Source organism: Amphiura filiformis, chromosome 12, assembly GCF_039555335.1.
Source record: "Amphiura filiformis chromosome 12, Afil_fr2py, whole genome shotgun sequence".
NCBI classification, from domain to species: Eukaryota; Metazoa; Echinodermata; class Ophiuroidea; order Amphilepidida; family Amphiuridae; genus Amphiura; species Amphiura filiformis.
The window spans coordinates 28,912,628-28,928,431 of NC_092639.1; the positions used below are offsets into that span (position 1 = coordinate 28,912,628).

Genomic DNA, 15,804 nt, shown 5'->3' on the forward strand with positions numbered 1-15,804 from the left:
TGCAAAGGTCGAGATGAATTCTACTGTAGACATGACTGCATCATGCCTACACTTCATTTGAGGCAACTGAACCCTTAGGTCCATATGCACAAAAGAGTTAGACCGGGTCTAAAGTTAGACCTGGTCTAAGTGGAATTTAGTTCCATCAGGAATGGTCCTTTGTAATTATTTCCTTCCTCGAGTAGCTAGCAAATTCTAAAGATTTAAATGCAAAGTTCAAAAATAATACAAAATAACAAAAAAAATGACCTTTCTCCTCGGACTAAATTCCACTTCCAGGTCTAAATTTAGACCCTGTCTAACTCCTTTGTGCATACGGACCTTAAAATGCAAAATTAGTCTGAATTTTTTAATTACTGAATCATTAATTAAGTATACAATAATACTGAATTAAGGGGGCATTAATTTGAACTGTAAAAATGGCCATTTGGTATTGTAAAATTTCCGAACCAAAAGCTTATTATCTTTACACAAATCAAATCTATACATCATCACACATAACCAAAGTACAAATTACGTATGATGTATAAGAGAAGCATGTGTGGCCTATAGTGGATAAGGCGCTCGACTCATAATCCAATCCATACAGGTTGTGAGTTCAAACCCCACTTGTGTCAATGTGTTGTGTCCCTGGGGAAGGCACTTTACTTTGCCTACAGTTGATTGATGGGGTGGGGTTGAATCTTAATGTATAATTGCTTGTTTCAATGTTGCAATATTGGCGCTGATTAAGCTGCTGCCTGCAAATTGCATTGTGTCTGTTTAGGTTTGTTTAATGTAAATTCTAGTAATTTGACCTGCAGGTCAACATTAGAGCTTGAAATAAACCTTTAAAAAAAAGTACATGTATACGTACCGGTTTACCTTTGACACCTTGTTCTCCACGTCCACCTCGTTGACCTGAGATACCCTGCAACATGTAACAAGAAATAAGGTCACTTCCAACATCTATGTAGCATGTATTCCAAGCACTAGCTGTGGTGGAGAATATTGTCCATGTATCAGACATCAACCCCATGTGTATCTGCCTTAAGTTTCATACCATTTTTGATTGATATTGGGCTATTCAGTTGATATCTATGGAAGACATGACTTTAATCTACCAGGAGTATAAATTCCAAATGGGGTGATCGGAATGGGTGACACCATTTGATATCTACAACCCCTGTGTAGCAGATTCAGGTGATGTCTTTCATAGGGTGGATATGGATTTCAACTAAATAGCCCATTTTCTGCTTGCTCTATCAGAAAAGCAACAAGGACAGGCCAATGTATCGATCAGATACTACGTACCTGATCAGCTTGATGGCAAGTTGGTCTGCGATTTAGGCCAGTTTGCTTGAATCACTGGTAGCATTTGTACATTTGCCTAGGATTTCTCTGGTGCTGGTATGATAAATAATTGCTGTAGTAGTATAGTTTGCATGTACCATTTTATCATTGTTCATTTTCATTGTATAATCATTGGTTGGTTATTTTTGACTGTTTGTGCCTAGTTTTGAACGCCTTAGTGCAAAAGCTTTTTGGTTTTGGGCGCTCTGTAAATGTCAGTGATTGATACAGGCAGAAAGACCAGGGCAGCACCATCTGTATGTACATATTTGTGGCTAGGATGTACAATCAGGTATGCCCAGTAGTGGCACCAGAAATCTGGAGGCACAAGCAGGGGGGTGCAGGTGAATTTCAGGGGGTCAAAATCATGAAATTTCTGCAAAAAATCAACAAACATTTGTTACCATTACATTCCCCGAGTACAATAAGTACTGATATTTAGTTTACACAAACAGTCGTGCAACAGACTTTTTTCATGCTCATTCACCTGTGCAGAAATGTCAGAGCACTTAAAATAGGAAAAGGTTTTAGCATAACAAAAGCAAACCCCAAAATCTGTGTAAAACATAGAGAGTGTAAACTATCTCATTTGCATAACATGGAAAAACTTTAATAAGAGTCAAAACCCTTTTGATCAATTTAGTTGATACCTAGTGTCTCATGTCCATGCACGTATTTTGGGGGGGCTTTGGGGGCACTAGCCCCCCCCCCTGGTAAAAGCAGGGGGCGGCCAAAACGAAGGGGCAGCGGAAGAAGAAGAGGCGGCAAACGAAGGGGCGGCGGAAGAGAAGGGGCGGCAAAAAGAATTACTAAAGAAAAAAGGGTGGAAAAAATTTGAAAAGTATAAAAATTGTGTTGCTTTTAGGGCGCTAGCGCTTATAATCCCTTTTTTTTTCTCTATTCACTTTTTCAAACCACCGAAAAAAAAAATTGGGTCAACCTTTTCGGGCTGTTGAGGAAGGGGTGGCAAAATTAAATTTTCTTCAGCCCCCGGGGTAGGAGCGACCACGGTACGCCACTGATGTCGAATATACACTACCCACATGATTACTATGGGTCTTTAGATACCAGAAAAAAATGCAGATGATTTTACCGACAATCCTTTTGGGCCAACTTCTCCTTCTAATCCCGGAGATCCTCTTGCTCCTGGTCCACCATCATAACCTTCATATCCTGGTTGACCTGGTATTCCTGCTCTACCCTGCAATCAAAGGAAAAGGAAAGTTTTGTCAGATTTGCCATACAGTTGAGTATTTCTCTATTTAAAGTCATAATGTACGATCTTATAATATGAATTTGGTTAATTTTTTTCAAACCTGATTTTTTGGCATATTTGTAATGTTTACAGATGTCACAACTTGCATCTAAATGGAATCAGCCAAATTTGTTGTGTTTGTAGGTAAACAGAGCAAAGTTCGACATAAAGTCATAATTCAAGAAATTATGACTTTATGTCTGCCCATAGAACTGTGTGTTAAACGGCCAAAATAACAAGCAGTGTTTCTTTCACGCTACCTTGTTATTTAGCTCAAAATGCACAGAAACCATTCCCGATCATTATTACTAGTATTATTTCAGCATTTTGAGTGTATAATGACAAATATAAAATTTGAAGGAAATCGTACATTAAGCCTTTAAGACAAGTGGGATGGCCGGAACCATATTTTTCAAATCTTAGCCATTGAACTAAATGCCATGGTATCCACGCAGGGATGCACCAAAGATAGTATCTGATCATGATACTCAAATCAAACTACACGAACTTCCTCTACTACTACTATACTAGGAATTTTAATTGAATGAACACAGCTTTCAACAGCTGTATTTGATCCAACCGCAATCATATTTTGCATATTTCAAACTACAACGCGAACGCACAACCTTGGATACAATACTAACCAATCATGAGTGCATTGGCATGGTTGGATTCACTTCCGCGTTACGCACGCACCCCAACACACGCTGCGAAAGTCACGCTACGTCAGACTGTGTTCATTCAATTCATCCAAATGCTGACTGTGTGCCTGGGTTTTCAATTGCCATACCAAAGCCATTTTGTTGTGTTGAATATTCATATATGTTAATTACATGGAATAGTACATTTTGGCACCCAAGTCGTATTATGCAATATTCTTATCAATATTAGGCTGGCCGCCGCTGTCGACATCATATCAAAACCTTTGAATAGGAAACGATCATATTTTTGTGAATACAACTCTCTATGCTTGCACGCATGGCCTTGAATGATCGAAACTCTGTGGATGGCTATTTACATAATAGTCTCTCAAAAAGTCACACTTTGCCGCATTCAAGTTGTGTGATAGTGATGAGAACTGTAATTGAGACTAGTAAGAATACTTGATCATACTTGGTCATCAGCAGTTCGGTTTTCGCCAATTAGACAGATGTTCCTCTTATCATACCAGTAAGAGAGCGAACACAAACACTCGCTACTAAAAACACTTTATGTCCGACAAGATATGGCGCTATGTTATGTTATGCCATGACAAAGATGGAAGATGTGGAATGGCTGCAATTTATGGCTACACACATTATCAACAGCTTTAATTACTTATATAACACACATCTAAACCCACAAATACATAACAAAAACATAACACACAAACAAGCTCGATTTTTTTAATTTGACTTACTGGAGTTCCTGGTGGTCCTTTAAGACCAAGCTCGCCTTGTAAGCCATTGGCTCCTTTGTCACCAAACAGTCCAGGAAAACCTGTTGTACCATTTTCACCCTATTATATAAAAGTTGGTGAAATTTCAAATCAGTCAATCAATCTTTTCCTTTTTAAAGAAGGCTAAACATCATAACGTTAAGTTTTGTTAATAAGCATATGTGCCTATTAACATGAGGCATGGGACTTTATTACATGTGAAATACAAGTTTATTACATGTGACGTGGGAGTTATGACATGTGACGTAGGAGTTAATTACATGTGACGTAGGAGTTTATTACATATGAGGTGGGAGTTTATTACATGTCACAGGGGAGATTATTACATGTGACATGGGACTTAATTACATGTGACATGGGAATTTTTTACATGTGATATGGGAGTGCCCTGTGACATCCGGGGAGTTTATTACATGTGATATGGGAGTTCATTACATGTGACATGGGAATTTATCATATGTGATAAAATATTCTCATCTGTCAGGACAAAGTTCTTTAACTCCAATGTATTTGTTCATTCATAGAATGACCTTTACTTAACTATCAGGCATGAGAATGACAGAGAATGACATTTTTGAAAACTGCTGAAAAAGTGTGTGAATTTGGCCTTAAAAGGCCCAAACAGGCTGAAAAAATTGCATACATTTGGAAAACACAGGGACGTAAGTAACCCTGAAGAAAAAATACGGTAAATTGGGGGGAAAACACATAAATTCGGGCTAAAAAGCCACAAAATGGGCTAAAAATAAAAGAAATAGCGTAAATCTGGACTACTAAAAACCTGAATTCTGTAAAAATACAGAAAACTTACATCCCTGACAACAAAACTGCCTGAATTCAGGCAAAAGCCTGAAAATTCTCATGCATGAACTATACCATTTGTAGCGAGGAAATTTTGGAAATGTGGAAAGAAAAAAACACACTGACCGCTTCTCCCCTTGGGCCTGGTAATCCTGGTTCTCCTCTTTCACCCATAGGACCAATTTCTCCAACTGGTCCTAAAGCTCCCTCACTACCATTAATTCCCTAGGAAAAGAAAATCAAACATGAAATGATTAATGTAAAGTCATGCTTTTATTATTGGAATACTAAATCAACACCGTAATAATTTCATATCTCGTTTTAAGCAAACCGAATCTTTCTCATCACACAGTCATTGAGCATTCATGTTTCAAAATCAGTTATAAATTTGGAATACTTAATCATCACCCTAATATGATAATTGCATAGTTTATTCTTTAGCTAAACTTAATCTTTTCTAGTGCACTTTTGTATTCCAATTGACCCTTGTTGTTTTTGCCGGTTCAGCACTTCTGTGGGTCTTGGAACTGGTAATTTTTGGCTATCAAACCTTGACTACTTCTAATACCTACAATTGCTATTTTTGTCCCTCATGCATAATGAGGAGTCTGTATTTTACTTGTTTCCCCACATCAAGTTGGTGTACCTTGCTTTTTCTCTTTCCCCTTAATCTTTTCCCATTACATGGTGCATCTACCCAAATCATTGAGCATTCATGTTTCAAAATCAGTTATAAATTTGGAATACTAAATCATCACCCTAATTAGATAATTGCATTTTTTTAATAATTGAATCTTTTCTCATCACATGATGCATCTACCCAAGTCATTGAGCATTCATGTTTCAAAATCAATTATAAATTTGGAATACTAAATCATCACCCTAATTAGATAGTTGCATTTTTTTTTAAATTGAATCTTTTCTCATCACATGATGCATCTACCCAAGTCATTGAGCATTCATCTTTCAATATCAGTTAAAAATAATCGCTATTCAAAGTTTATTGTGCTCAACTTAAGTAGCATGGACGTTCTTTTTTTTTAAATGTGTTTATTAGCTGTTCATGTGCATATACCTACCGGTTCTCCAGGTTCACCAACTAGCCCTGGCGTTCCAGGCTCACCCCATGGACCCTGTAATAACACAGAAAATAAAATAGTCAATATTCTCAGTTATCCAGTCATTAAAATCACAAAGTTTTGAATTTAATCTTTTACTGGAAGTTACTTTTACAAATTGTTATGTTGCGTCTGATACCATCAGACTTCATCAGGCTACTAGCCCACTGGGCTGGTCATGTGACAATCCAAAGAAAATGCTAAAACTTAGTGTACAGCTTAGCGTGTGGGGACGATGATTGTTCTGCTGCCTATGTTAACAAAACAAGCCTTGAAAGCCAGAATCAATCTACATAGGAGGCCCAATTTAAACGAGGCTCAGAACTCTGCTGTGAGCCTCCACCTTAAAGACACAGGTCGTAATATTGACATCAAGGACACAGTGATTCTGAATTAGGAGGAGCAGTGGCACAAGAGAGGCATTAAGGATGCCATCTGGGAAATCGAGAGAGTAGAGCAGCCATTACAAGAAAGGGAACTGGGACACAACTTATCTCTCGCATGGGACCAGGCCATCAAGACGATCCCAAGTTGTCTTCAAGTATCACATGACCAGCCCAGCAGGTCAGTTGCCTGATGAAGTCTGATAGTATCAGGGTATAAAAGTATTAGGGAGGAACTTATAAGTTGTGGACCTTATATTACTAAGTTATTATTTGTGACCTGCTACCACAAAATGACCGAATAGTCGCAAGTCGGTAGTTTCCAGACATTCTGGCTGCCGAGTTGATGTTCTTTGTTTGCCACACACCTTTACAAGCCAGTAGTATGGCCTTTGTGAATGGCTCATTGTGCCCCCCAAAGACATAAAAACTGCCATTTTATTTTCCCCAAATTTTGCATGCAACATGGATTTAACATCTGGAATGTAATACAAGTGGTGTCGTTGCTGCTCTTCTAAGTTCATTAATAAAATGTCCACCCCAGACCAAGGTGTGGGCCTCACCCTCTAAAATTAGACTTTTGGGGGCTATTTTGAACAGTTTAACATGAAAGAGTGGTCAATTTTCCTTCTAAATTGGACTTCCTGTTTTCACCCTGAAAAGTTTACTTGTATATGAGCTTGCTTACCGCATCTCCTTTTGGTCCTGGAAATCCGTCTTCTCCAGGAATTCCATCTTCACCTGGTCTACCTGGATACCCATCACTACCAGGCTCGCCAAATTCACCCTGAATTGAAAAACATGTGTCAAACTTTGGCATCACTTGTACAAGGTCTATTCTACAAGGTGGTTCTCAAACCAGAAGTCTTGCATGCTTTTGCAATTACTTTGGCATTGGCTGGCATTGGCAGGTTTATTAATGACAAGTATGAAAAGATCATACTGTCCATTATCACTTTCTGTAAATCATACTTTAATCATTTGCACTACACTATATTGCCCAGATTATCCATGATTACCTTGACTTGACCTTGAAAATGATGGTGCATGATGATGATCATGTCTAACAAGGTGTATGAAAATACAAACAGAATAGAAACCATGCTTACTTATGGCATTGTGAGGAGTTGAACCTGGGCTACAATGGTGAAAGGTGAGTGCTACAACAGCTACACCCAGTCTCCAAATCAAATAATCATTTATAAATTGAACTGATATATTTGAATGACCACCATGCGTTCATCTATAGCTTTTATAACCTTGATAAATCTAGAAATTTATTTTTGTTTTAGATAATCACTTGCCATAACTTAAAGAATCATGCAACATAATAATTATGCAAAGATTAAAATGCTTACAAATTCTATTTCCTACTACCATGACTACAAGTACGCAAGGAGCAAAACTCACCGGAAATCCAAGTCTTCCCATCTGTCCAGGATTACCAGGAGGACCCTGTAATAACAAATAATGTTCATCAACACACAAATTAACAAACTCAGCAAGGTAAAAAAAAAGCAAGTTTATGATGAAAGAACACACAAATGACTTGGATTGCTGGATTGCGTTGAAAACCGCACTTGTATCTGATTGGCTGCTGAGACAATATGCTGTTGGCGAGTGGAAATTTATGAATGAACTTTGCGCTGTAAGCTGTTAATTAGTTCTGACTTGCGACAGTAGTACGCGTTCGTCAAAGGTTTACAACTAAATATTATAGTGTTAGACATCAGGGTTAGGGTAAGGATTTTGGTTGGGGTGGCGATGACTTTACTGAACTTGCTTCCTGGCCGGAAATGTGGTCCATATATTATGACATTATGACTAGGGTTAGGGTTAGAGATCAGGGTTAGGGTTAGGATTATGGTTGGAGTAGCAACTGCAAATTTGTTAGGGTTAGGAATTAGGATTATGGTTGGGGTGGTGACGACTATTGTGAACTTCTTCCTGGTCGGCAATGTGGTCCACATATTATGACATATCACTAAAATCTTTTCCCGGCATGACATATCTATGGCATAGCAATGAAACACACTTGTCTCTGATTGGCCACTGAGGTGATCTGCTATTGCTGAGTGGAAATTTATGAATGAACTTTGCACTGTACACTCGTTGTTAGTTTCGACTTTGCAACATCACGGTAGTACATGCTCTTCACAGGTTTACAACTATATATTATAGGGTTAGGATTAGACATCAGGGTTAGGGTTAGGGTAGAGTCCCGAAGTTCTCCGTTTTGTAAATGTTACATTCTGTGTTGTTTTCCGTTTTCTAAAGATAACCATTAAAATTTACCCACTCTAGGGATTTTCAATTTTTTTCATATTAAAAACACTGAAGAAAAATGTAAACAGTATATTTCAGTCTAGAAACACTAATCCAATATGGCCATTCACATGCGAAATCGCCGGCATAGCCGAAGAAAAAAGTCATGAAACTGCAAATACAAGGCAAGTAATGATCAATTTGAAGTAAATTTCAGTGAAATATTTAATCGGTTTATGTATTTTGTTGAATGTACATTGGAAATTAGATCCGAATAAGCTTTAATTTTGTCTGTTGTTGCACAATGCCATTTTCTGTTTTCTACTTCAAATTCTGTGAAGTTTCTCTGTTTTCCGTAAAACGGAAAACTTCGGGCTCTAGGTTAGGTAAGGATTATGGTTGGAGTGGCAACGACTTTACTGAACTTACTTCCTGGCCGGCAATGTGGTCCGTATATTATGACATATGACTAGGGTTAGGGTTTACCCAGCAAACACAAAACGTTTTCGACATCATTCGCAAAAGGTTATAAAAGGTTGTCAGAAAACATTTAAATGTCGGGTTATATAAAGGGTATATTAAGAGTATAAAATGTTTTCATAACCTTTAAGAACCTTCAGCAAACAAAATGTTTTACAGAAAAGCGTTTAAATGTCGGGTTATATAAAGGGTATAAAAACGTTTTAATAACATTCCAAAAACATTCTTGAAAACTTGATACAAAACATTCTAAACAAAATGTTATTTTGGGGTTGAAAAAATATTTTGCGAAAAAATGTTTGCCCAAAATATTTGCAATAACGCTTTTAAAAACATTTTCATGACCTTTATATAACCCGACATTTAAATGTTATTAAAAGGTTTTGAAAAAAACATTTTAAGAACATTTCTGTGTTGGCTGGGTTCAAATATTTTAACATAATGTTATTTAAAGTATTGACACAATATTTGGCAAAAATTTTTGCAAAAATAGTTTACAATAACATTTTTGAAAACATTTAAAAATATTGTTGTAGTGTGTTTTCATACAAAAGCGCTTTTAAAACGTTATCATGACCTTTATATAACCCGACATTTTAATGTTATTAAAACGCTTTTACCTAAACCAAAAGCCAAAATCTAACTTATTTAAAACGTTTTTAAAACGCTTTTGTGTTTGCTGGGTAGGTTACAGTTAGAGATTAGGGTTATGGTTAGGATTATGGTTGGCATGGTAACAATTATAGTAGGAATTCCAACTGAATGAACTCAGCTTCCAACAGCTGTATTTGATCCAACCGCGATCGTATATCACACATTTCAAACTACAACGTGAACGCACAACCTTGGATACAATGCTAACCAATCACAAGTACGTTGGCATGGTTGGATTCACTTCCGTGTTACTCACGCACAGTCGCACACGCTGGCATACATTGCGCAGTGTACGCAAAAAATCGTCACACTATTGAAAGCTGTGTTCATTCAATTGGAATTCCCACTATTGTCTGAAGTCGCTTCCTGGCTGGCAATGTGGTCCACATATTATGACATATCACTATTGCCACTCGCGGGTTTTACAATGATTAAAATCTGCCTGTGAGAATCTTCACATTCATTCAACTAATTGTTTATGCTATTCAAGTTTTCAATGCAATTTCATTGGTCCCTGGCAGTGTTGTATTTAATTAGTAAATGCATATCACTTGCTCGGAGTGAAATTGTACAAAATAATGCATGCATACTGAGATGTTGATGCGTCTAATGCACAAGCCCCGCACATTAGACGCATCAACATCTTAGCACAAGTGGATGTACAATTTCTTGAGCATCAAGTGATATGCATTTGTTGACCTATTTCATACACAAGAAAAAAAATCTGTAATTTGATATTTTTTTTAAATTGTCACTAAAAATGTTAGAAAATGCAAGCAAATGTAGCTGCATCAACCCGCAAGTAAAATGAATGTGTCCGACAGCACTGAGTGTAGTACCCAGAGTGCACGCCTGTGCAATTATACACAATCAATGCTTGGTTCACATTATTTTAATGTTGAGTGTATGAAGAGCAGATATACATAACTGCAACATGCGCATTGAAGTGCTGCACCAGTCAAATGATGACTAGTCCGATCACATATAGTTTTATATTTACATGTCATCATTTTGTCACCAAAATGTTAATAGAATGAGAACTGATCAATGTATTATATTGGCTTCTGCTGCCCAGCTATCATATCATTAAAATGTGTGATACTAATATACTATTACTTCCAGCCTAAAACAACTCAGCCTTGGCAGGAGTTAGACTGAGGTTGAAAACAACATCATTATAATTCTCTAAACATGTCCTCCCTCACACTAATATAAACAGTAACTAACTTACCATATCTCCTGGTAATCCTAATAAGCCTGGTTCTCCATCAAGCCCTCTGTTTCCTATATTTCCTGGAGTACCGGGTGTGCCTGGTGTACCTGGTTTACCCTATCATAACACAATATGCAACATAATAAGTGATTTCAAAAGACCTATGGGTAAGATTCTGAAGCCATTAGGCCTACTGGTGGTCACCCAGGGAAGTAAGTTTGGTTTACGTAAGGAAATGCTGCCGAGGCTAAATTCAACCCAAGTTGTTACAACTTTTCCCCAAATTTTTGGCAAATTTTGACAAATTTTGAATAAGCTGGACCAGACTGTGCAAATTGGGCTATTGTCTGAAAACAATTCTGAAAATTGACCAATCCATAAACAAAAATTTCTCCTTGAAAAAGGAATCATTGATATACCAAATGGACAAAATTCTCCCCCCCCCCTTCTCCCTAAATGGTGCTGCAACCCACTGGTTGGTCATAAAAACACTAGCAGGGCATTTACTACAAGGCAATACCTCACTGTATAGGGACAACACTAACTTTTAAAACTCTTTTATAGCTCCATTTTGTTTTCTTCAGTAGGCCATCATGCTGCTTACACTTGTCCTATGCTAGTATGCTCAAGTTCTTGTTCCTCATGCTATTTACTCATAAAACTTACATGTCTCCCAGGTCTACCCATGTTTCCTTGTTGCCCAGTAATGCCTTTTCGACCCTGAAATAAATCAAAATCATCCGAACAGGTTATTAACATAAATTATTTAACTGAGTATTTACACCTGGCAGCGAATGGTAGTTGATTTCAAAACAAAAGTGAAATGAAGTCAAGTTCAAATTCAACTGAGATAATTGACTTCAGGCTCTGTGTAAATGGAGTCATTCAATGAAGAAGTTTAGTTCTCGTGATCAGATTCATTTCTGCATTTGATATTTACTGTCACATCAGGCGTCAGACATCGCCTCATCTATATGCTACAATGTTTACTTTTTGGTTCAATCATTTATGTTAATTTGGAAGCAGCCGGATTATCCAAATGCATACCTGGCCATTCACATGTATAATAATCCCTTTTTGATGTGCTCACCTGTGATAGAGAAGATAATTATATTAAATTGGCACAGTAAGTATATCAAATAGGTGTTTTTTGTTCACTTACCCTCCGTCCATTTCTTCCAGGTCTTCCTCTTTCCCCAGGTATCCCCGATATACCCTGTAAATCAAGATTCAGAAAATGCCCAAACATTAAAATATATAAATATCAAATTAAACTAATAACACTATTCAACTGCGAGAGGCTATATTATCACCCTGCTAAGATAATTGCCTAAGTCATCAGTTACGTAATCATCCTAATTATTTCTGATTATTCCCTTTAATTTGTCTCCTCATTATTTGTTCTTGTGCAAAGATTGGTGAATAAATGTTTAAATGCATGCTTGAACCATATTTTGTACTTTGTTCTTGAAATTACAAAAAATGACCAAGGCAATAAATTGTAACAGGCTGACGTTATAGTATCGAACCTTATCCTACCATCAAGAACGGAAAACTGACACCCCCTTTTCCCCGTACAATGTTGGGAAATGCCAATGTCTTCAGCAGTTTATCAAAGTTTTCCAACATAAATTGTTGTGGAGAAGAATAAATTATTGTTGTAGATGTCAGGTTTATCCATAAACAAAATACAAGCAATTTCCATGATCATTTCAAAATTTTGCATGGAATTACGACAACGTGTACCAAGTGTTCCAAGTAAATTTGAAAATGCCACAAAATAGTGAAAAATTTTGCAAAATGTCTACCTTTTGTGCAAAACATACCAAATTTTGAGCGACAAGTTGCTGAAGTCATCTGTCTTACCATTGAAAAGTACAGGAAGACCACCCACTGTGCTAGAGGTCAACTCTCCAGAAATACTGGTGCCCAGCCATAATGGCAGCCTCCAGTTCTCGCTATCAAGCATTTATAAATTTGTATTTATTAATACAGAATACAAGACTGTTAAAAACCATCAATACTCACAGGTGGTCCCATAGGGCCAGGTGGTCCAGGGGGTCCTGATGATCCTGGAATGCCATCTTTGCCAAGCGGACCCATAGGGCCTTGAAATCCTTGATAACCTCGTGGACCCTAGATTATTATAATTGTAGAGGAATTAAAAAGCATGGAGTTAGACTTGAAAAGCTAACATGTGATGAACAATTTGTTTTGCTGGCTTTGTTTTACTAAAACAATTTTCCTTGAATTTTATGAAAACAGTTATTGAGACAAGGAGCAATATCATTTCCATATCCCAGCAAACACACAACATTTTACAGAAAAGGTTTAAATGTTGGGTTATATAAAGGGTATAAAAACATTTCAATAACATTCATAAAACGTTTTGTGATGCAAAACATTCTAACAGAATGTTGTTTTACTGTTGACAAAATATTTTGCCCAAAATATTTTACAATAACATTTTAAAAACATATTTTCCATCATATCTACTTACAAGACCCCTGCCTCCAGGATTTCCTCTCTGTCCCTTTGGTCCAGCTATTCCAGGTGGACCTTGTCGACCTGGAAGACCAGGTGGACCTGTAGGTCCTTCCATTGACTGCAATCAAAATTTTAATAAAAATTACCACAAAGATGTAAATCGAAGTGAATAATTAGAGAATAAAAGTGTTGTTTTGAGACCCAGCCATGTACCTACCTTCTGATAGAACACAGGAGATACCGTAAGTGGAAAAACAAGCCACAAGGCATAAGTCGAGTTGTTCACATAAAAAGAACAGTATCTCCGGTGTTATATCAGACAATAGATACATGGCTGTGTCTCAAAACAACATTACAATTGTAGCTTTCTTTAACCCTAACGGCCTAAGGGCTTTTTGGTGACTGGAAGGGAAAGAAGGAAGGAATAAAGAAAGAAAAGAAAGAAAGAGGTTGTTTGCTCTGGGTGGGATTCGAACCCAAGACCCTCACATGCCAAGCACTAGCCCGGCGACACTTATAATTAGCCACACGTTTTCCACTTGCCTGGCCAGCGAAAACCTGCCTATATATCACTTAGGGTGATTGCGTCCTCACATCACCTGGGGTGCACACACACGCAGTGCATATATCAAGTAGTATTTTGTAGTATCTGGTACTGTTAGGGTTAACCCAATTTTTTGTTATTTTCTATTCATTTCATGGCTCATCACCCAGCAAAAAAAAAAAATTGGCCAACCTGTGGAATGCAACAAACATGCAATGTTGAGAGACGCAAGACAGTATCAAAGTATAGACTAAAACATAGTTCTGTGTCCTTGTATTTAAAATCCCATTCAGTGATCCCAAAATTATTTATAAATTGCTTAAAAGTGAAGGATAAGTCATTCAAATTGTCATTTTGGTATTTAAAAACAAAGAAAACAGACAAAGTTGAAGCCCCATTCAAATACATGTAGCTAATTTATGTACTGTCAGTATAATGTAAATTATATTACAGATTCATGTAAATGCCTTATTTTGTCTTTAATAAGCAGCTTTCCGCTAAACCAATTATAGCAGGCTATGTTAGCACATCTATGACAATGACAAAGGTATAAAAATCTGAATTTTAACAACATGAGGTACTCACAATCCATTTTCTGTTATCTGATAGAATATGGGCAGGAACCAATAAAATTACATGAATTATCGCAGTTGTTTAAGAATCTAGCATCTTATGAAATCAGGGATTCATTTCACTAAAAAAAAAAACACTTTACATTTAGTGAAAATATTTCATTATGTGTATAAAAATATCAGTTTTGAAATATTCCAGAATCTGTACCGTAGCTTATCTTGACTGAAGTTGAGTCAGGGAAGAGGGGGGGGTACTGGATTATAAACTCTTTGCAACTGTTAAGGTCTTTACAATGAATCTGCTGAATGCTATGTGACTTTGTCATCAATACCCAGAAATTATGAATGCCTGCCACAAATTATGATTTCTTGTATCTTCTACTTACCGGGTACACTTTAATAAATTCTTGCAATAAATAGTAGACAGTTGCTTCGTCATCATAGTACATCATTCTCTCAATAAACCCAGGTGGAAGACCAGGAAACCCACGGTCCAGTAACATCTGGTAATTCTATGAAATAATTAAACATTGTGGTTACTTAAACCTTTTTATACTTCTTACAATGCCCCTGATTGGATCCTGAATTACATGATCTAATCATCTTTAGACCATGTATCAACAGTCTAAGTCTCCGTGCATTGTATACTGTGAATTCTCGCATATTCATGAGGGCCAATTTTTCCATCGTGCTGTGTCTAAAGTTTTATTCAGATTTCCTTTGACAGCTTAACCATCACGTATACGTGCGCGACGTCAAGCGTGTGCATTGGACCTTGTGCAAATAATATGCGCTGGACGGCTAGCAGTACGCTTAATTTGTAAAAGGAAATCTGAATAAACCTTTAACAATCACGCCAGCGTTGTGTGCCTTTGAGTATATGTGATACAGCTTAAAATAGTTCTCAGAGGCCGAAGAACCAGTTTAAGAGATGGTGATTTGCAATCTCAACCAACATGACCAATGGAATTGAGCAAGAACATTTGAAAATCGCTTACACGGACTGATTTTTGAAAGTCTTCCATGGATGCTTTCCATCCGTGGTGATGGTTTTAATTCACTAATTACAAATATGAAAAGAATATTTTTTTTATAGATTATCTGATTTAGCAAATCAGAGGTACAATTTGTTTCATCTTGAGTTTGGTAGTGATGTTACTCTTGCGCAGGTTTGCTGCAAACTTACTAACAAACCGCCCTTATAGGTGTGTAACTACACTCTGCATGTGTGATTCGCTATTGTGACCAGTGAATTACGCACC

General features: G+C 37.1%; 1 protein-coding gene across 1 annotated transcript in view; it reads right to left on the reverse strand.

The window, feature by feature from the left end:
- LOC140166021 (uncharacterized) overlaps window positions 1-15,804 on the reverse strand; it is a 120,779-nt gene that overhangs the window by 48,606 nt on the left and 56,369 nt on the right. The window contains exons 7-19 of the mRNA XM_072189394.1: window positions 14,929-15,054; window positions 13,440-13,544; window positions 12,968-13,075; window positions 12,102-12,155; window positions 11,606-11,659; window positions 10,958-11,056; window positions 7,738-7,782; window positions 7,016-7,114; window positions 5,906-5,959; window positions 4,953-5,051; window positions 3,987-4,085; window positions 2,426-2,533; window positions 857-910 (exon numbers count right to left, since the gene is read on the reverse strand). Coding sequence (XP_072045495.1) covers window positions 857-910; window positions 2,426-2,533; window positions 3,987-4,085; window positions 4,953-5,051; window positions 5,906-5,959; window positions 7,016-7,114; window positions 7,738-7,782; window positions 10,958-11,056; window positions 11,606-11,659; window positions 12,102-12,155; window positions 12,968-13,075; window positions 13,440-13,544; window positions 14,929-15,054 — 1,104 coding nt within the window. The remainder of the gene's footprint in view (window positions 1-856; window positions 911-2,425; window positions 2,534-3,986; window positions 4,086-4,952; window positions 5,052-5,905; window positions 5,960-7,015; window positions 7,115-7,737; window positions 7,783-10,957; window positions 11,057-11,605; window positions 11,660-12,101; window positions 12,156-12,967; window positions 13,076-13,439; window positions 13,545-14,928; window positions 15,055-15,804) is intronic.